A 22,830-nucleotide genomic window follows, 5' to 3' on the forward strand; every position below is an offset into this window, starting at 1 on the left:
TCCAGTATCATGCTTACATCTTATACCCCTCATGTGTACATACATGTATATGAAATGCCCTTGATGTGCATACATATGTATAACTATGTGGTATATATTTGGGATTTTGGCATACTTTAGGGACTAAAGCAGCAATTGGATATTTGATAAATTACAAATTCATATACACATTGTAAAGGGTTTCACTCTGGGATCGTCCTTTGCCGTAGCCAAAGGACACGTTTTTCCACAATAAACTGGCAAACAGCGAGTCCTTTCTGCAATTCTGGCTCCTCACCAGGTTTATTAAACGGGGTGCAGGATAAATAAAATAAACAAAACATAAAAATAACTCCTAGGCCGTCTAGCCACTCACTACACATGTAGCATGCCCTGACTAATAACTGATGGGCTTTTCCCTGTCAGTTTAAACACAATAAGTCCTGCAGCCTTATAAGAGACAGTTCACATTTGAACATAAAGTCCCATTCGTACAGCCACCTGCTATATGTTACAGGAGCCGCGTCTCTCGCTCCAGGGAGTCCACGCTTGTGTCCTCAGCAGCCTTTGCTGTGCCCGCCTGGCACTGGACACTGTGTCTCCCCCCTCTAACAGCCACTTCTGTCTAGGGGAGAGCCTGGATTATTCTGTTTCTCTTGCTTTTAAGGACCCTTCCCCTTTCTGCTGCCTCATTGATTAGTCCACAGGTGGAGATTTCTGCAGGATCAGTGTGGGAAATGCACCCTTTCCTTGACACACTGTCACATATCCCCCCCTCTGCTCAGACCACCGGGGATGAGCACTTGTCTTCAAAAGACAGTGCACACACGACCATGCATCTGTCCTTCTCTTTGGTCGAGTTAGCTGAAGTTGGTCCACTTTCTTCAACCTTTTGAGGTGGCAGTCCAGTAGAATGGTTGCTTTAGTAACACTGTCCTTTGTGCCCAGTAATACTAAGGGGACCATTCCCTCGTCTTGGGAGCTCTTCTTATTACTCTCAACTCTCACTCTAACAACCGCTGACTGGTTGACAACCTTCTGAATGTGCCTTCCTTTCTTCCCAATGACTTTTCCCACCAAGTTTCGGGGAACCCACATTACCACCTCAGCCAACTCCAGGTAACTTCTTGCCTTTTTCACAGCATCTTGGTTCTCACCATACACATGACACGTACATGTATCTTTATCAAGAATAACAGCAGTCACCCCAGGGATTCTCCTTGCTTGTTGTATATTTGTGCCACGAGTGCCGATTACTGAGCACATCAAGTCTTTTCGTACATCAAACTGCACATGGAATCTAGACACTTACAGACATAAGCTTTCCAGATTCTTTCTGGCTTCTTTGATTCTCGATATCACAGACAATTTTGTACGAAGATTTTGGAAATGGATGTTACCCAACATGTTCACCCTCTTAATGGTAACTTCATTGTCAGACAAGATGACCAGCTGAGCATTCTCGGAGTCATAAGACACCGAAAAGGCTTCCACTGCCTTTGAAAAGTCTTTATGAGCCGATTCCTTTACGCACATCTGCTGTAAGTCTTCAGGAACTTTCAGCTTCACTTTATAGAAACTGTTCTTCACAACTGGTGTTCAAAAGTCTTCCTTGGAGCCTCCTACCTTCTTCATGTTGCTCAAGGCAACGCCCTGGACACTGGCTGCAAACAAGGTAGTCCTTTCAGGCCTCTGCCTTCTCTCATCAAAGGCTGGACTGTAGTGTGAGCTTCGCTGGCGCCGACCATCCAAGTCTGTACCGCCTTTATTTTTCTGATCGCGTACTCTGCATCCAGACTCCGGAGCTTCTTGTGAGACTTGCTTCAGCTGCTTTGTTTCTTGAGCCCTTCGTTCAGACTCTGACACTTTTACAGGAGGCATCTCCATCTCCAGCAGCTTTTTCTGCAGACTCTCGGTTTTCATTCTGAGTTCTTCATACAACTGAGCAATTTGCGCTTCAAGTCTCCCAATGGCAAGTTTCTCTTTGTGCAGTTCTGCTGCAGCCTGGTCACTGCCTTCTTTTAGGACCTTCATGTCCCCTTCCAGCTTTAAGTTTTTCTGCTGCTCACTCTTGAGTTTAGAGGAGTTCACCTTCTCTCTTTCTAGCAATTCTGTCAAGTTATTGACAGTATCTTCCAAGGACAGCAGTTGTTGTCTCATCTGCTCATTGTCTTTACTCAGTAGCTCCATCTCGGACACTTTCTGCTCATAGACTTTTAGCTGAGCCTCTTGTTTGGAGATCTGCCTTCCCAGCGAATCCAAGGTAGCTGCATGAGACTCAATGTGCATTTCGTTCAGCGCCTCCAGGCTCTGCACCTTATGAGCCATTACCACTTTCTCCTTCTCGAGCTCTTCCATGGCTACCAACCTAGCCTGGTGATCACTTTGTAGAGCCTGATATGCCTCAGACAGAACATTCACTTCTTCCTCCTTGAGTGACAACTGCTGGACCAGACTCTCCAATTCGCTCTCCTTGCTGGTCACATGACCCTGGGAGCGGAACAGCTCATCCTGCAGAGCCACAAGCTCACTTTGGTGGATCTCCATATCTGTCTGCATCTGCAGCTTCGCTTCTTTCTCTTTCTTCAAGTCTACAAGCGATTTTTCTTTGTCCTCCATCAGGCAATACACCTCTTCTTCTTTTTGTGCCAATTTTGAAGAAACCATCTGTAAGGTTTCTTCAAGATTCTGGTTCTGCTCTCTTTTCTTACAAAGTCCAGCTCGGTTTTTCTGAGATCTCTTACTTACAGTGGTCTCTTCACTCTCGCTGCAGGAACTTGAGACATTCTCTTGTCTTCTGACAGTCACCTGTTCTTGGCCTGTCTCTTCCTTTGAGCACACTTGATCCAGCTCTTCTCCTCCTTTAGGAATTGTCTTCCCGTTTGCAAGGGACTTGGTCCCATGGGCCTTTGGGTGGTTCCTGGACAGTTTCTCGCTGTCTCTCTGCTCACTCGCAGACTTCTTTTTCACTTCAACATTATCTCTCTGCTGTCCAGCAGAGACATCAAGGGCCTTGGGGTCTGCAACAACATCTGGTTTAATGGTTCTACCTTCCCAGTCAGGATCCATCTCTGGTCCAGATGTCACATTTCCTTCACTCAGGACTCTGTCAGTGACAGTAAGCGCAGCACCCAGCTCCACATGTACTTTCTTCAGCACTTTTGCTTTATCCACAGCCATCACTGTAGCTTCCTTTTCGGCCACCATCTTCCCTTCTAGATGACCATGCAATTTCAGCCCCCCTTTTGGCTCATCTTTAACTTGAGGATGGAACCTATGTTCCAGAACCTGCTCCGTTTCTGGTTTTACTGAAGACTCTGTTTCAGTCAGAGGCACACTCTTCACTTGAGTCTCCGGATCCTCTTGGACTTGACTCACACTCTGTTCTTCAGCTCTCTCAGCAATCTGGCAGACCCCTACCTGACATGTGTCTAGTGACTGCTGATACTCCCCGTCCTCAGCCTCTGCTGAGTGACTTTCAACTAGTGTGTGATGCAAGTCAAGTGTTGTGGGCCTATCAGGTGTACCTGCTCTAGTCACCTGACAGTCTTCCCATAATTGCTGGAAAAATTGAAAATTTGTCCCCAGTACTACATCATTCTCCAAGGAGGGCGCTATTGCAACCTTGTGACTCACTGTACCATAGGGAGTAGAAAAACAGACATCAACAGTTTTATAACCCCAAAAATCAGCCTGTATAGACAGTGGGGGATATTTATCAAAGTTGTCTATGTCCCGCATCAATATAGACCAAACTACAGAGGGTTAGTCTGGTCTATTGTGCACCTAATTTATCAAATGGCGCACAGCTCTTGATAAATTCTGTGCACAGACTGCATGATCTATGCTTTAGTCTATATTTAAACCTGCTCCAACATGGTCTGACATTTCGGTGTACTTTCAGCCTATGCGACTTGTCGCTGAAAAGTCGCTTTTGATAAATTCAGCACCAATGCATTTTTCAATGCATTTCAGTCTAAAATTGCATGCATCATGTTCTAAAAATCCTCTAGAGCAAAAGTCGCAGAAAAGTCGCACAGATTTAGACTGCTACTTTCTGTGCGACAAATTTAGACAAGAAAAACCAGTCTAAATCCTTTGATAAATCTCCCCCATTATGTCTGGATCTGGCTTTCTGCTACTGGTCTTTACCAGACTTATTGCCATTCTTGGGTCTAGAATAGCCGCCATCTTTTTACCATCTACAACCAACTCACACAAGTTTTCTTTTGTCCTGTCTGAGTTGGTAGCAGTACACATTACTTCAGATGACATAGGCATGCATGTTTCACACAATACAATATCACATTGCACATGTTCAGAATTGACAGGACAGTTCATATCTACATGACCTAACTCATGCAAATTGCCTTTTGCAATATTTTCTCCCAGTCCTGCATTCAATCTTTTTTGTTCACTAGACTTTTTTAGTCCAACCTGCAGAGTGTGAACAGTCTCATCAGTCTTCATGAGGTGCGCCCCACCCTCACATGATTTTGCACTTAGACACAGGTTGGAGACATCTTGGACAGAGTTCATACAGTCATCTAGCGAGACAACGCCAACCTTTACCTCAGGAACCTTTGCGTGCGATTTCTCTGGCACATTCTCCCCATTCCACAAAGGCCAAAAATATGGGAAGAGTCTGCCCAGTATAAACTCCACATTAAGCTCTGCACACACCTCCATAACATGGCTTACTGTCCCATAACAAGTTTCAAAGTCAATCAGAACAGTCTTACCAGTCTCTGGTCGGGTCTTCAAAAAGGGTAGTGTGTCCCGCATGACTCTGGATACAGCCTGGCGACAATCCAGTTCCACAAACAGCGGGATACCACCTTCTATCATCTCACGAGTCCTCACGTCCATCTTTTCTGACCTCCTGGCCAGAGACGTATCAGGTGTGAAGACATCTTCTTGCTGAGCTGCCGCTGATCTCTTTAAGGTGCTCACCACTCCATGCCTCTTGGCGATATCCGGTTGCCGTCCTTGTCGGTTGCTCCTAGCAACGGCCTTGCGACATCGACCCATCTTTGCACAAAATCTTGCACAGCTCACCGCTGCTTTGACACACTTGTCAGACACTCCTGCTGCACCAACAGTCACTTGTCGGCAGGATCGTTGCCCCTAGCAACAATTCCAACGTGTTGCGATCCGTTGCCCCTAGCAACGCCTTCACCACAGGCTCAGTCCTGCTCCACTTGTAACATGCACAGTTGGTTGCTCCGGCAACAACTCCACTGCAACTTGACCACTGGTTGCTCCTAGCAACGTGTGCCCGCATCCTCCACCAATTGTAAAGGGTTTCACTCTGGGATCGTTCTTTGCTGTAGCCAAAGGACTCATTTTTCCACAATAAACCGGCAAACAGCGAGTCCTTTCTGCAATTCTGGCTCCTCACCAGGTTTATTAAACGGGGTGCAGGATAAATAAAATAAACAAAACATAAAAATAACTCCTAGGCCGTCTAGCCACTCACTACACATGTAGCATGCCCTGACTAATAACTGATGGGCTTTTCCCTGTCAGTTTAAACACAATAAGTCCTTCAGCCTTATAAGACACAGTTCACATTTGAACATAAAGTCCCATTCGTACAGCCACCTGCTATATGTTACAGGAGCCGCGTCTCTCACTCCGGGAGTCCACGCTTGTGTCCTCAGCAGCCTTTGCTGTGCCCGCCTGGCACTGGACACTGTGTCTCCCCCCTCTAACAGCCACTTCTGTCTAGGGGAGAGCCCAGATTATTCTGTTTCTCTTGCTTTTAAGGACCCTTCCCCTTTCTGCTGCCTCATTGATTAGTCCACAGGTAGAGATTTCTGCAGGATCAGTGTGGGAAATGCACCCTTTCCTTGCCACACTGTCACAACAGTTATGAATATATTGTTTTGTCCTGGCAGGTGTGTGCGGTCATGATCCACAACGATCAATACTGTATTATAGTATATTTATGTTTTTCTTACCTTACTTGTATCTTATTTATTTCGTGTTACTCTACATTTTAGATTTATACTAGCTGAGTACCCAGTGTTGCCCGGTTTTTCCTTGCTAATCCCTGTTGGGGAGGAAAATAAACAAAGGAGGAAGCTTTTGACTTCATATCCCGTCCTCATATATTGTTGTCATATCCCAACCCCATATCCCGTCCTCATATCCCGATCTCCTATCCCGACCTCCTATCCCGTCATCATATCTCGACCTTCTATCCTGACCTCCTATCCCGCCCTCATATCCCGACCTCCTATCCTGTCCTCCTATCCCGTCCTCCTATTCTGACCTCCTATCCCGTCCTCCTATCTCGACCTCCTATCACGACCTCCTATCCCGACCTCCTATCCCGACCTCCTATCCCGTCATCCTATCCCGTCCTCCTATCCTGTCCTCCTATCTCGACCTCTTATCCCGACCTCCTATCCCGACCTCCCATCCCGTCCTCCTATCCAGTCCATCTATCCCGACATCCTATCCCGACCTCCTATCTCGACGTCCTATCCTGACCTCCTATCCCGTCCTCCTATCTCGACCTCCTATCCCGACCCCCTATCCTGCCCTCCTATTTCGACCTCCTATCACGACCTCCTATCCCGACCTCCTATCCCGACCTCCTATCCCGTCATCCTATCCCGTCCTCCTATCCTGTCCTCCTATCTCGACCTCTTATCCCGACCTCCTATCCCGACCTCCCATCCCGTCCTCCTATCCAGTCCATCTATCCCGACATCCTATCCCGACCTCCTATCTCGACGTCCTATCCCGACCTCCTATCCCGTCCTCCTATCCCATCCTCCTATCCCGACCTCCTATGTCGATCTCCTATCTCAACCTCCTATCTCGACCTCCTATCCCGTCCCCCTATCCAGTCCATCTATCCCGACCTCCTATCTCGACCTCCTATCCCAACCTCCTATCCCGTCCTCCTATCCCGTCCTCCTATCCCATCCTCCTATCCCGTCCTCCTATCTCGAGCTCCTATCCTGACCTCCTATCCTGACCTCCTATCTCGACCTCCTATCCCGACCTCCTATCTCTTCCTCCTATCCCATCCTCCTGTTTCGACCTCCTATCTAGACCTCCTATCCCGACCTCCTATCCCGTCCTCCTATTTCGACCTCCGATCCCGTCCTCCTATTTCAACCTCCTATCCCGACCTCCTATGCCGACCTCCTATCTCGACCTCCTATCCCGACCTCCTATCCCGACCTTATATCCCGACCCGTAATATGTGTACCAGGAATGGAAATATCTCGAGCCGTACGGAAGTTATGTGGGATCATACATTTCCCATTGATTTGCATAGGACTTTAAACAAAAACCCTGACCCTCACAAATGGGGGTAGTTAAGGGTTAAATTAACTATCCTATATTTTAAGTGGACATATAAGTAACATGTGAACAAGTATTATCGAAATATTACCAGCTGTTTGGAAGTTATGCAGTTACATATATTTCCCATAGATTTGTATGGGACTTTAAACATAAACCCCGCCCCTGGCAAATGGGGGTGAGTAAGGGTTAAATCACCTATCCTATGTTTGTTGTTGACATATAAGTAACATGTGTGCCAAGTTTCATGTTAATATCTTTAGCGGTTTGGACGTGATGCTGGAACATACACAAATACATACATACACACACACACACACATTGGGGGAGATTTATCAATACCTGTCCAGAGGAAAAGTTGCTGAGTTGCCCATAGCAACCAATCAGATCGCTTCTTTCATTTTTGAAAAGACCTCTGAAAAATGAAAGAAGCAATCTGATTGGTTGCTATGGGCAACTCAGCAACTTTTCCTCTGGACAGTTTTGATGAATCTCCCCCATTGAGTTTTATATATATATACTACCGGGCATTGCCCTGTTTTTCCTTCCTAATTCTTGTTGCGGAGTAAAATAAACAAAGGAGGAAGCTTTTCACTTCATATCCCATCCTCATATATTGTTGCCATATCCTGACCTCCTATCCCGACCTCCTATCCCTTCCTCATTTCCCTTCCTCCTATCCCGTCCTCCTATCTCTTCCTCCTATCCCTTCCTCCTATCCCGTCCTCCTATCCTGTCCTCCTATCTCTACCTCCTATCCCGACCTATTATCCCGACCTCCTATCCCGACCTCCTATCCCGTCCTCCTATCCTGACCTCCTATGCCGACCTCCTATCCCATCCTCCTATCCCTTCCTCATATCCCGTCCTCCTATCCTGACCTCCTATCTGACCTCCTATCCCTTCCTCATATCTCGACCTCCTATCTCGCGCTCCTATCTTGACCTCCTATCCCGACCTCCTATCCCGACCTCCTATCTCGACCTCCTATCTCGACCTCCTATCCCGTCCTCCTATCCCGACCTCCTATCCCGACCTCCTATCCCGTCCTACTATCCTGTCCTCCTATCCCGTCCTCCTATCCCGTCCTCATATCCCGTTCTCCTATCTTGACCTCCTATCTCAAACTCCCATCTCGAACTCCCATCTCAAACTCCTATCCCGAACCGTAATATGTGTACCAGGTATTGAAATATCTCCAGCCGTACGAAAGTTATGTAGGAACATACATTTCCCATTGATTTGAATGGGAGTTTAAACAAAAACCCTGGAGTCTGAAGCTCAATGTCCTCCTATCCCGTCCTCCTATCCCTTCCTCCTATCTCGACCTCCTATCTCGACCTCCTATCCTGTCCTCCTATCCTGACCTCCTATCTCGACCTACTATCTCTACCTCCTATATCGACCTCCTATCCCGACTTCCTATACTGACCTCCTATCCCGTCCTCCTATCCCGACCTCCGATCACGACCTTCTATCCCGACCTCCTATCCTGTCTTCATATCCCGTCCTCATATCCCGTTCTCCTATCTCGACCTCCTATCTCGAACTCCTATCCCGACCCGTAATATGTGTACCAGGTATTGAAATATGTCCAGCCGTACGGAAGTTATGTGGGAACATACATTTCCCATTGATTTGCATGGGACTTGGGGGTAGTTAAGGGTTAAATTAACTATCCTATATTTTAAGTGGACATATAAGTAACATGTGACCAAGTATTATTGAAATATCTCCAGCCGTTTGGAAGTCATGCAGTAACATATATTTCCCATAGACTTGTATGGAACTTTAAACAAAAACTCTGCCCCTGGAAAATGGGGGAAAGTATGGGTTAAATCACCTATCCTATGTTTGTTGTTGACATATAAGTAACATGTGTGCCAAGTTTCATGTTAATATCTTTAGCCGTTTGGATGTGATGCTGGAACATATACACATACATACATACATACACACATTGGGGGAGATTTATCAAAACCAGTGCAGAGGAAAAGTTGCCCAGTTGCCCATAGCAACCAATCAGATCGCTTCTTTCATTTTTCAGAGGCCTTGTTAAAAATTAAAGCAGCGAGCTGATTGGTTGCAATGGGCAACTGGGCAACTTTTCCCCTGCACAGGTTTTGATAAATCTCCCCCATTGAGTTTTATATATATTCTAGCTGAGTACCCGGCGTTGCCCAGTATTCCCTTCCTAATCCTTGTTGGGGAGGAAAATAAACAAAGGAGGAAGCTTTTGACTTCATATCCCGTCCTCATATATTGTTGTCACATCCCGACCTCCTATCCCGTCATCATATCCCGTACTCCTATCCCGTCCTCCTATCACGTCCTCCTATCCCGTCCTCTTATCTCGACCTCCTTTCCCGTCCTCCTTTCCAGTCCTCCTTTCCTGACCTCCTTTCCCGTCCTCCTATCTCGACCTTCTTTCACGTCCTCCTATCCCTTCCTCCTTTCCCGTTCTCCTATCCCGTCTTCCGTATCCTGTCCTCCTTTCCTGTCCTCATATCCCGTCCTCCTATCCCGTCCTCCTATCCTGTCTTCCTATCCCGTCCTCCTATCCCGTCCTCCTATCCCGTCCTCCTATCCCGACCTCCTATCCCGACCTCCTATCCCGACCTCCTATCCCGACCTCCTATCACGACCTCCTATCCCGTCATCCTATCACGACCTCCTATCCCGTCCTCATATCTAGACCTCCTATCCTGTCCTCCTATCACGACCTCCTATCCCGTCCACCTATCTCAACCTCCTATCCCGTCCTCATATCTCAACCTCCTATCCAGTCCTCATATCTCAACCTCCTATCCAGTCCTCCTATCTCGACCTCCTATACCGTCCTCCTATCCTGACCTCCTATCCCGTCCTCCTATCCCATCCTCCTATCCCGTCCTCCTATCCCGTCCTGCTATCCCGTCCTGCTATCCCGTCCTCCTATCCCGTCCTCCTATCACGACCTCCTATGCCGTCCTCCTATCTCGACCTCCTATCCCGAACTCCTATCCAGTCCTCTTATCGCGTCATCCTATCCCGACCTCCTATCCCAACCTCCTATCCCGACCTCCTATCCCAGTCCTCCTATCCCGGTCCTCCTCTCCCGTCCTCCTATCCAGTCCTCTTATCGCGTCCTCCTATCCCGACCTCCTATCCCGACCTCCTATCCCGGTCCTCCTATCCCGGTCCTCCTATCCCGACCTCCTATCCAGTCCTCTTATCGCGTCCTCCTATCCCGTCCTCCTATCCCGACCTCCTATCCCGACGTCCTATCCCGACCCGTAATATGTGTACCAGTTATTGAAATATCTCCAGCTTTACGGAAGTTATGTGGGAACATACGTTTCCCATTGATTTGCATGGGACTTCAAACAAAAACCCCAACCCTCACAAATGGGGGTAGTTAAGGGTTAAATTAACTATCCTATATTTTAAGTGGACATATAAGTAACATGTGACCAAATGTCGAAATATCTCAAGCCGTTTAGAAGTTATGCAATAACATATATTTCCCATTGACTTTTATGGGACTTTAAACATAAACCCCGCCCCTGGCAAATGGGGGTGAGTAAGGGTTAAATCACCTATCCTATGTTTGTTGTTGACATATAAGTAACATGTGTGCCAAGTTTCATGTTAATATCTTTAGCCGTTTGGACGTGATACTGTAACATACACACATACATACAAACACACACACTCACACACACACACGTTGAGTTTTATATCTATAGACTAGCTGAGTACCCGGCGTTGCCCGGTTTTTCCTTCCTAATCCTTTTTGGGGAGGAAAATAAACAAAGGAGGAAGCTTTTGACTTCATATGCAGTCCTCATATATTGTTGTCATATCCCGACCCCACATCCCGACCTCCTATCCCGACCTCCTATCTCGACCTCCTGTCCCGACCTCCTATACCATCCTCCTATCCCGTCCTCCTTTCCCGACCTCCTTTTCTGTCCTCCTATCCCGTCCTCCTATCCCGTCCTCGACCTCCTATCCCGACCTCCTATCCTGACCTCCTATCCCGACCTTCTATTCCATCCTCCAATCCTGTCCTCCTATCTCGACCTCCTATCTCAACCTCCTATCCTGTCCTCCTATCCCGACCTCCTATCCCGACCTCCTTTCCCGTCCTCATATCTCAACCTCATATCTTAACCTCATATCTTGACCTCCTATCCCATCCTCCTATCTCGACCTCCTATCCTGACCTCCTATCCTGACCTCCTATCCCGACCTCCTATCCCGACCTCCTATCCCGTCCTCCTCTCTCGACCTCCTATCTCAACCTCCTATCCTGTCCTCCTATCCCGACCTCCTATCCCGACCTCCTTTCCCTTCCTCATATCTTGACCTCCTACCTTGACCTCCTATCCAGACCTCCTAACCCGTCCTCCTATCCCGACCTCCTTTCCAGTCCTCATATCTTGAGCTCCTATCTTGACCTCCTATCCCGTCCTCCTATCTCGACATCCTATCCCAACTTCCTATCCAGACCTCCTATCCCGTCCTCATATCCTGTCCTCCTATCTTGTTCTCCTATCTCGACCTCCTATCCTGACATCCTATCCCGACCTCCTATCCCGACCTCCTTTCCCGTCCTCATATCTCGACCTCCTATCTTGACCTCCTATCCCATCCTCCTATTTCAGCCTCCTATCCTGACCTCCTATCCAGACCTCCTATCCCGTCCTCCTATCTCGACCTCCTATCCTAACCTCCTATCCAGACCTCCTATCCCGTCCTCCTATCATGTCCTCCTATCCCGAACTGCACAGCATATCGAGACAGGCAGCCTCCCACCATAACTGCAGTTTTATCGGCTTTACAGTCACCCCGATAGAAGAGATTTCTGCATCCACAAACAGAAGATACACGCAGCTATGCAGGAGGGAAAATTACTGGATATTTAAAATGGAAACTTTGACCCCCATGGGATTCAATGAATACATTAAACACACTGTGTAATCTTCATTTCACCTATTATGTTCATATGAACAGTAGGCACAACTGTGATTGGTCCACAGACCATCACACAATCCAATCCTATTGGCTTACCGGACACCCTAACCACGCCCCGAACTCTGTTTCTGCAAAAATCAGTCGGCATTCTTCTGTTTGGTCCAAAAGACATCACATACTCACAGCCTGATTGGCCGCTACTCTATTTCATATCTCCCGCGACTCCCGAATAGAAGAACATCGGCTCTATTCTGCATCACTAGGACAAGCACGGCCGGGCACGTCCTACATACAATAGCAGATGACGTAACTGCTCTCTGGCCTCCCATTAGTCGCCACCTCATCACACTGACAGCAGTTCTCCCTTACAACTAATGACGCAATGAGGGATATTTATTCTATTGTTTGCTTCTCATCTCAGATGTAACAGCGACAATTACCAAATCATTTTTTGCCTAACACACTAAACTAATATTCTTATGCACCTCTAGCATAGGTCATGTAACACCAGCTATGCATATTGGGGATATATATATTTTTGTTACACAATAATATGTTATTTTAAAGTGTGTCATTCTGGCTCCGCCCAAATGTAACCCTGACCTCTGTCCAGCGGTTTTGGCGCCTAAAACACACATATATGTTTCTATCACTGTATGTCTCTGTAGCAATTGATAAAGAAGGAACTATCCTTCAAAACGCGTCTTGCACACCATGTAAAAAGGTTAAATGTGTTTAATAAATACATTGTTACTTTTTTACACCGTCTCCTCCGTCACTGTGATATCCACAAGGCAGCGCCATAAGCAGAACTATTTTTCCTGTATTAATCCTGCTCGACTTTTGCCGATTCCCGATGGGAGACTGGCCGTCTCTGCGGGCTGCAGCCAGCGGTACCACATCTCCACCACATCCTACCCCCTGTGAGGGTTGATATGCTTGATACCAAGACTTACCAACGGTGAGCATCATTTCAAAGGGCACTCAGGTTTTCAGCCCACAGTATTACGCGAGGCACCGTCCTCTCTTTTTTTCTGTCTCCTATATCTTTAACCTCCTATCCCGTCCTCCTATCCCGACCTCCTATGCCGACCTCCTATCCCGTCCTCCTATCCCGACCTCCTATCCCGACCTGTAACATGTGAACCAGGTATTGAAATGTCTCCAGCTGTACGGAAGTTATGTGGGAACATATATTTCCCATTGATTTGCATGGGACTTTAAACAAAAGCCCTGACCCTCACAAATGGGGGTAGTTAAGGGTTAAATTAACTATCCTATATTTTAAGTGGACATATAAGTAACATGTGACCAAGTATTATGGAAATATCTCCAGCCGTTTGGAAGTTATGCAGTAACATATATTTCCCATTGACTTGTATGGGACTTTAAACATAAACCCCGCCCCTGGCAAATCCAGGTGGGTAAGGGTTAAATCACATATCCTATGTTTGTTGTTGACATATAAATAACATGTGTGCCAAGTTTCATGTTAATATCTTAAGTCATTTGGACGTGATGCTGGAACATACACACATACATACACACACACACACGTTGAGTTTCATATATATATATATATATATATATATATATATATATATATATATATATATTAGGGATTGGAAAAAAAAACTATAGCGCTGCGTTTATTATTATTTTTTTTCAATAGTAAAGTTTATTAAAGATTTTAAATATACAAAGTAGTAAATGTGCAAGTGACCAAGGGGCCAAAATATGTGGTGCACATGCGCCCAAAAGAAATAGACAGGTAGTATGGCAAACAAGTCATATTAGGAGCAGTAACACTAGTCTTTTAGGACTCCAACATGACAACAATAAACACTTAGGCATACATGGCAGACAATAAAATATCAGCACCTAGTCTGGCACAAGTGTTCCTACAAGAAAAAGAGAAGAGCAAGAATAAATGAGAAAGGGAGAAGGTTCCCAGGTAGACCGGAAGGAAGACAGGAGGAGTTGGAAGGAGACAGAAAAACACAGGCAGAGAGAGAGAGAGAGAGACAATAAAGAGGACTAACCTTTCAGCACGGTGCACTGGCGAGAACCCCAACTTCGGACAGACTGACATCATATGTAAGGGCACACGCTCAAGGCATCAGTCAGTAGACATTTCTTGAGAGTTCAAGTGGAGAGTTCTGTATGTGTCAGAGGAGAGAAAGGATATCCACGGTCCCCATATGAGATAGTGTCTCTCCACTTGCCCTCTGGAGTCTGCCAGCAACTCCTCCATCCTATGTAGATAGGAGAGTTCCTGGATCCAAGAAGTGAATGTGGGAGCAGAGGAAGATTTCCACAATCGGGGGATGACCGTACGAGCCGCCAGAAGCATAAAGCTAACTAGTCGGGCGGACCACTTTAGCAAAGAGGGTGGGAGCATGTAGAGAAGAAGGGGGCCTGGGGACACAGGTAAACGGATAGACGTCAATTGGTGAATTACATCCAGTACTTGGGACCAAAAAGGAGTCAGTTTCGGGCATAATAACCATATATGGGACATTGACCCTCCTGGCTTACCACATCTCCAACAGGCATCAGAAACACCTGGGTAAAATTTGGATAAAAGGGTTGGTACCCGGTACCATCTCGTTAGAATTTTGTAGTTAGTTTCCTAGCGCTGCGTTTATTATTAAATATACTATTCTTATTATTTATTAGGTATATATTTTTTTTTCTTTGTAGGTTCCTGGACCACAATTTATCGCATTTTCTCCACCTTGGACATTCTCTTTTGATTTTTCCCAATTTACTTCTTTCTTTACACACTACATACCTTTCACACTTACATATTTATTCACATAGCAGTTTATAATTTTCATTAGTTTATTTGGTATTTTTTTTAGATTCCCATTATGCTTGTTACGTACACACATAGATGTTTGTTTATGTGTGTGCATTAATCAGCATATACTTATATGCAATTGTATTTAATATTTAACCGCCTAAAGACACAGGGTTTTTTCATTTTTGCACTTTAGTTTTTTCCTCCTCACCTTTTAAAAATCATAACACTTATAATTTTTCACCTACAGACCCATATAAGGGCTTGTTTTTTTGCGCCACCAATTTTATGACATCAGTCATTTAACCACAACATTTATGGCACAACCAAAAAACAATTATTTTGGGGGGCAAAATTGAAAAACACAAAAGGCCATTTTGAAACTTTTGGGCGAAAATGACACCTTATCTTCATTCTTTAGGGTCATACAGTAACAACGATACCCAAAATGTTTATTTTTTTGTTTTACTTCTTTTAAAAAATGTTTACTTTTAGTATGAAAATTAGTATGTATACAATTGTCCTCTTCTGATCCTGCAATTTTTTTTTCCATATACTGGGTTGTGTGAGGGCTGAATTTTTTTACCATGATCTGTAGTGTCTAATGGTACCATTTTTGTACCATATTTAGCCTTTTTACAGCTATTCTTAGTGTGTTTCCCTATTTCAGGGGAATTTGCACTACACTTGGATGCGTGATTCTGAGTGAGCTCTTACAGATCAAGTACTTACCGACCTGCACACTTAGGTCGGGTTCACACTTTGAGATTCCTTATTCGGATTTAACATTCTGCTCGGAAATTCCGGAACAGCGGAGTCCCATTGCTGGCAATGGGATTCCGCTGCACAGTGCACACTGCAGAGTTTTAAAGACAGATTTTCCACCCAGAAAATCTCCTCAAAATATGTGCCAGAACATTGAACTTGTTCCGGCTTGATTTTGTCCACCCAGAGATTCCAAAGTGTGAGCTCAGCCTTAAGGGTGTACTCCACTGGAAAACATTTTCTTTTAAATCAACTGGTGCCAGAAAGTTAAACAGATTTGTAAAGTACTTTTATTACAACATCCAAATCCTTCCAGTACTTATCAGCCACTGTATACTACAGAGGAAGTTTTTTACTTTTTTGAATTTCCTTTCTGTCTGACCACAGTGCACTCTGCTGTCACCTCTGTCCATTTAAGGAACTGTCCAGAGTAGGAGAAAATCCCCATAGCAAACCTCCTGCTCTGTACAGTTCCTGACATGGACAGAGGTGTCAGGAGAGAGCAGTGTGGTCAGGCAGAAAGGCAATTCAAAAAGATAAGAACCTCCTCTGTAGTATATAGCAGCTTATAAGTACTGGAAGGGTTGTGATTTTTTTAATAGAAGTAATTTACAAATCTGTGTAACTTTCTGGCACTGGTGGATATAAAAGAAAATGTTTTCCAGTGAAGTACCCCATTAACCAGTTAACCAACATGGACGTCTATTCCCGTCCATGTGCCTTTAACCGGCTATAGCGTGGGCTCCCAAATTGAGCCCACATCATACCGGTCGGCCCCAAGCTGATTCCTGTAGCTGGGGGCCGGCGTTAATAGCCGACATGCGGCGATCGCCGTGGGCGGCTATTAACCCTTTAGATCCATGCTGTCAAAGCTGGCAGCGGCATCTAAAGGTGCATTTATCCAGTCCCTGGAGGTCCAGTGGGGTGGATCACCCCCCGCAGTACGATCATGCGAGGGGCGGGCGATCCACTGCTGAGGTTGCCTGAGGGCTTACCTCTCCTTCCACGGTGGCTCCTCTGCAGAGGATAAATAAACATAATAAAAATAAACATATGTGGTATCGCCACGTGTGTAAATGTCCGAACTATAAAAATATATTGTTAATTAAACCACACGGTCAATGGCGTACGCGCAAAAATGTTCCAAAGTCCAAAATAGCATATTTTAGTCACTTTTTATACCATAAAAAAATGAATAAAAAGCAATCAAAAAGTCTCATCAAAACATATCGGTACATATGGTACCGATAAAACTTCAGATCACGGTGAAAAATATGAGCCCTCATACAGCCCCGTACGTGAAAAAATAAAAAGGTTATAGGGGTCAGAAGAGGACAATTTTAAATGTACAAAATCAAACCTATATAATTAGGGTACCATTTTAATCATATGGACCTACAGAATAAAGATAAGGTGTAATTTTTATCAAAAAATGTACTGTGTACACAAAAATGTACTGCGCACACAATGATTTTTTTTTTCCATTTTGCCGTAGATTTTCGGGTAAAATGACTGATGTCATTGCAAAGTAGAATTGGTTGCGCAAAAAATAAGCCATCATATGTTTTTTAGGTGCAAAATTGAAAGGCTTATGATTTTTAAAAGGTAAGGAGGAAAAAAAGAAAGTTTGTTACTATCCTCAGTATTGCAAAAGCTCTATTGTGTGTATTGCTTAAGGATCACATGAGTTAACATCGAGAGCGGCGATCACATGATCTGCCGCAGACCACATGACTCAATATCTAGGGTGACAAAGACATGATCGGGCGCAGAATGTCACAGGATGTGACGCTAATGCGCTCTCTGCATGCTAGCAGATCTGGTGTCATGTGAGGGGCGTTCGCCAGATCAGTGGTCAGCATGCACACCTGCCAGGTATCATCATTAGTTGGCTTTAGATGTGTATATAGAACGATAATTGTAACAGGCCCCTGTTTCCACCCCTGAGCAATTCATGTGGTCACTTTTCCATCCAATTTATATGATGTCACTTTCTGTACTCCTGTCTTTATCCTGCCTCGTCTAATTTCTGGCAGAGAGCATATATATTGGTATTCCTTATTTGTTTATTAATAGTATTATACAGTATTTGTTAAACTATTGGGATTATTCACCATTATATATAGCTATTGTTGTATTATGGGATTTTAGTGGGACTGTGGACATTCTAGGCCACTGCACTGTCTATTCAGGGGAGCATATATTTCAATCTTTTATCATCTGCTGTAAGTTATTACAAGATACTGGAAACACTTTCTTCCTGTTATACATTTTTTTTGCATGTATTTTTTATCTAATTAATACAAATATTAATTATTTCCAACTTTTTGGGTGTGCAAGCTGAATATGAGGTGTCTGCTGTTTTATTGTTTGTATTGAACCCTTAAAGAGAAAGTACGATGTGCACATGCCCGACCCCTACAGGGTGCACCAGAAACAACAGTACAGGAAGTCAGAGGCCGAGGTAAGCAACTGGACATGCTGTGCGCCGGTGGCTGTCAGCCACCTATGTTAAAGGAGTACTCCACCCCTAGACATCTTATCCCCTATACAAAGGATAGGGGATAAGATGTCAGATCCCTGCGGTGCCGCTGCTGGGGAGCTCTGGGATCCCCGTTGCGGCACTGAGCTATCATTACAGCACAGAGTGAGTTCGCTCTGTGCGTAATGACGGGCGATACAGGGGACGGAGCCGCGTGACGTCATGGCTCCACCCCTCATGACATCACGGCCCGTCCCCTTAATGCAAGTCTATGGCAGGGGGCGTGACGACCTCCGCACCCCCTCCCATAGACTTGTATTGAAAGGGGCGGGCCGTGACATCACGAGGAGCGGAGCCATGACGTAACGATGCTCCGGCCCCTGTATTGCGCGTCATTACATGCAGAGCGAACTCGCTCTGTGCTGTAATGATAGCGCAGTGCCGCAGCGGGGATCCCGGGGATCCCCAGCAGCGGCACCGTGGCAATCTGACATCTTATCCCCTATCCTTTGGATAGGGGATAAGATGTCTAGGGGTGGAGAACCCCTTTAAGTACACAAGCTATTATAGGAAAAAAATTTATGTAGCACAGATCATATTTATATTCGCATATAATATATACATTTATGTTTTTATAGATGATATATGTTTAATGAGATCTTCTTATTTTTATTCATAGACAGTGAAAATTGCCAGAGATGTCCTGAAGATGAATGGCCGAATGAGAAAAAGAACAAATGTGTTTTGAGGGACTATGAGTTTCTCTCATATGAATCTGATGTTCTTTCTATAGTTTTCTCCATCTTCTCCATATTATTCTCTCTTATAACTGTATTTATAATCGGAATATTCACTTTATTCCGGAAATCTCCCATTGTCAGAGCCAATAACCAGAACCTAAGCTTCATTCTCCTGACCTCTCTCATGTTCAGCTTACTCTGTGTGTTTCTATTCATCGGTCGTCCAGTGGATATAACCTGCATGCTGAGACAAATCTTCTTTGGGATCTTCTTCACAGTAGCCGTGTCTTCTGTCCTGGCCAAGACCATCATAGTCTGCATAGCATTCAAGGCCACCAGACCAGAAAGCTCCTGGAGAAAGTGTGTGGGGGTTAAGCTTCCTTATTCTGTAGTGTTGGTCTGTTCATCTCTTCAGATCCTGAATGCAGTTATCTGGTTGTCATTGTCTCCTCCATATCAAGAGCTTAACCTGGATTATCCTGGGAAGATCATCATTCAGTGTAATGAAGGGTCTGTCTTGGCCTTTTACCTCATGTTGGGTTATATGGGGTTTCTGGCGGCTGTGAGTTTTGTTCTAGCTTTCATGGTGAGGACATTACCTGATATCTATAATGAAGCCAAGTACATCACCTTCAGCATGCTGGTGTTCTGCAGTGTCTGGATCGCTGCCATCCCGGCCTATCTGAGCAGTACAGGGAAACACATGGTCACTGTAGAGATATTTGCTATATTGGCCTCAGGGGGAGGAATATTGATCTGCATGTTTCTTCCTAAATGTTACAATATCCTGATGGATCCTGAAGTGAACAGTAAAGGACACTTGTCCCAGAGACGCGTTATGTGAATGATTCTCTGAGTTGAATTTCTTAGATGTTTTTGTCACTGTCCAGTTTGTATATTATCGGGATTTATCAGGAAAGATATGAAGTCCATATATTATTCTGCAAATATATCTGATTCTGTGTCATATCTTATTCTAATGATATAATTTCTATGGTACAACTATATATTTTGAAGGTTTTCTTCTCTATTGTAATGTGTTGGGCTGTGTTTAGTATCAATTTACTGTTTAGGGCCTCTATAGATTGTTTATTGCTGGTATCTATAAATATAAGAATAGGTATTACTTATTTCTACTTCACCCACTATTACTGGGACGACAAGAAATACTGTGGATTATTAGCACAACTAGTATTGTAAGGCACATAAAGTTCCTTCCTAGGAAATTTGGGGAATATTTATCATTGTTGTCTTTAAAAAGTGAGTTTTGAAGTAATTTTTTTCTGCTTTACTATCACAGGGAGTTGAATAATTTGGCTCACACCTTGGTAAAATAGTTCAAAGATGCATTTTTGGAGAATAATTACATTACTGGTTATAGATACTAGATTTATAGGGACAAAATGTTGATCCAGGGATTTATTCTGATGCCATATTTGGAGTCGGGAAGGAATTTTTACCTCTAGTATGAGGGTTTTTTTCCTTCCTCTGGATCAACTCAGTAGGGACTCATTAGGGCTATAGGTTGAACTTGATAGACTCTGGTCTTTTATAAGCCTTATGAACTATGTTACTATGTGATTATCGAGCAAGGAGGGATGGAGTAGAGTTCACTTACTGTTAGCAGTATGGATGTTCTTCTTGAAGATAAGTTGAATGAGGAAGTTGGACCGAGGAGTATTTGGAGGTGGAATCTGTAAAGGGATAGGGGACGAGCAACCTACTTAAGGTGGCAGTAATGATGATGGATGGTGGCCAGCCTTGGCAAATCGAGGAAAGGCAGAACCAGCTGGCCCTCAGAAAAGCTGGCAAGGATGGCAAACTGTATGCCTTCTTCCTTTTGCACTGACAGATGTATTGTGCTCTTGAAGGAGAGAGATGAGTACTGACTAGTGTTGAGCGGCATAGGCCATATTCGAATTCGCGAATATTCGCGAATATATGGACGAATATTCGTCATATATTCGCGAATATTCGCATATTCGTTATCCCCTCGTTTTATTTTCGCATATGCGAAAATTCGCATATGCGAAAATTCACATATGTGAAAATTTGCATATACAACATTAGCATACGCGAAAATTCACATATGCGAAAATTCGCATGTGCTAATTTTCGCATATGCGCATTTTCGCACGGCAGTCTCACACAGTAGTATTACAGCCTTCTTTACACCACACAAGCTGGAAGCAGAGAGGGATGATCACTGTGATGTGTACTGTGAAGAAACAAATAAAAAAAAAAAACAAAAAAAAAAAAAAAAAAGAATATTCGTAATTACGAATATATAGCGCTATATTCGCGAAATTCGCGAATTCGCGAATATGCGATATTCGCGAATAATATTCGAATTGCGAATATTCGCGAGCAACACTAGTACTGACTAACCACACTCTTAGACCCTCGGTATAAAGCCAGAATGGGGGAATTTTTTTCATCTTCCAAGAAGCAACTCCACTTCCTCTGCAAGAGGCAGCAGCACCTTCACATTGGAGTACATGATAAAAAAAAGTTTATACGTTTGGTATTTCAACCTGATATGGAAACTTTACCAAAGGGATGCGCACGAATAACTGAACAATCGATATTGGTGTACATCCCTATTGGGGCGCAGAGCAGCCGATGCTTCAAGGCTCTGTACAGGACGATCCTGAGGATGTCATTGTACATCACAGAAATGCGTCAGAAAATGCTGGATTACTGCCACTCTACACCACCTAGGTTTTCTACATTCTATAATATGTATGTTCGGTATGACCAGTAACTGATAACTGGCATTTTATTGGTGTGGGTTCACTACACATTTATTTTTGGTGAGTCTTTTTAGTAATCTTCATGAAAATTTATGTTTTTAAGCATTTAATCTTACACCTTTATGTATAACCAGGTTGATGCCTACTTAAGCAATGCCCTTTCTCTGACAGACACCATGAGCCCTGACCCAATGGACTTCTGGGTCACCAGAATAGACCATTAACAGAACCTGCCCAGTTTATCATTGATTTTTTGTCTTGTGCCACCTACAGTGTAGTTACTGTGAAAGTGTTTAGCAAAGCAGGAGTCAACATCACCCCTAAACAAATAAGATTGTCTGCCACCATCAACGTGGAAAAACTCACCTTTTTTAAAATGAAAAAGCCATGGATAAGTGAAGAATTTAACCCTCCTGTACCAGATAACCCTGATTAGACACAACTACCACCACCACTGCCTGCTGTCCACTGGCTAGAACTACCACTAGTCCACCATCCTTGTTGCTTTTAGTTACTATTGGTTACCACATGTTGCACAAACATTAATTTTGACATTAACTTTGTTCTAAAACCACTTATTAACTATTTAAAAACATTCCTATGGTATTATATAGGGCTTTAAAGCTCTTTTTGAATGAGTTCTATGGGCCAGGTCAACCAAAGTTTTCAAAAGCTTACTCATCTCGACTCAAAACCACTCAATTGTCAATGAGGAGATCCTGTAGGTTCATTGAGGACAGTTGTAACCTAACACAGTTGTAAAAGTGGTGCAAACGTGAGTGCCCTATCCAAAGAGAACTAAGTGATGTTGCCCCTCAGATGATACTCTAGGTCATCATTAGAAGATCAGGTGCTGAAACTGGAGTCAGCACCACATGGACAATAAAAAAGACCATAGGATTGATTGTCGATTGGTATTGATTTTACAAAAGGCACCATACATTTGTAAACCGTTAGGTGGAGTCCATTTTTATGGTGATTTGTAGAGATGAGTGAATCGAAGTTGACGAACCCGAATTCGTTACG

At 44.3% G+C, this 22,830-nt stretch overlaps 1 protein-coding gene across 1 annotated transcript in view; it reads left to right on the forward strand.

The window, feature by feature from the left end:
* LOC130321444 (extracellular calcium-sensing receptor-like) overlaps positions 1-20,882 on the forward strand; it is a 214,000-nt gene extending 193,118 nt beyond the window's left edge. Inside the window, exon 6 of the mRNA XM_056553038.1 lies at positions 18,991-20,882. Within this exon, the coding sequence (XP_056409013.1) occupies positions 18,991-19,895 (905 nt within the window). The 3' untranslated portion in view covers positions 19,896-20,882. The remainder of the gene's footprint in view (positions 1-18,990) is intronic.
* The last annotated feature ends 1,948 nt before the right edge of the window (positions 20,883-22,830 follow it).

Source organism: Hyla sarda, chromosome 1 (genome assembly GCF_029499605.1).
Source record: "Hyla sarda isolate aHylSar1 chromosome 1, aHylSar1.hap1, whole genome shotgun sequence".
NCBI lineage: Eukaryota > Metazoa > Chordata > Amphibia > Anura > Hylidae > Hyla > Hyla sarda.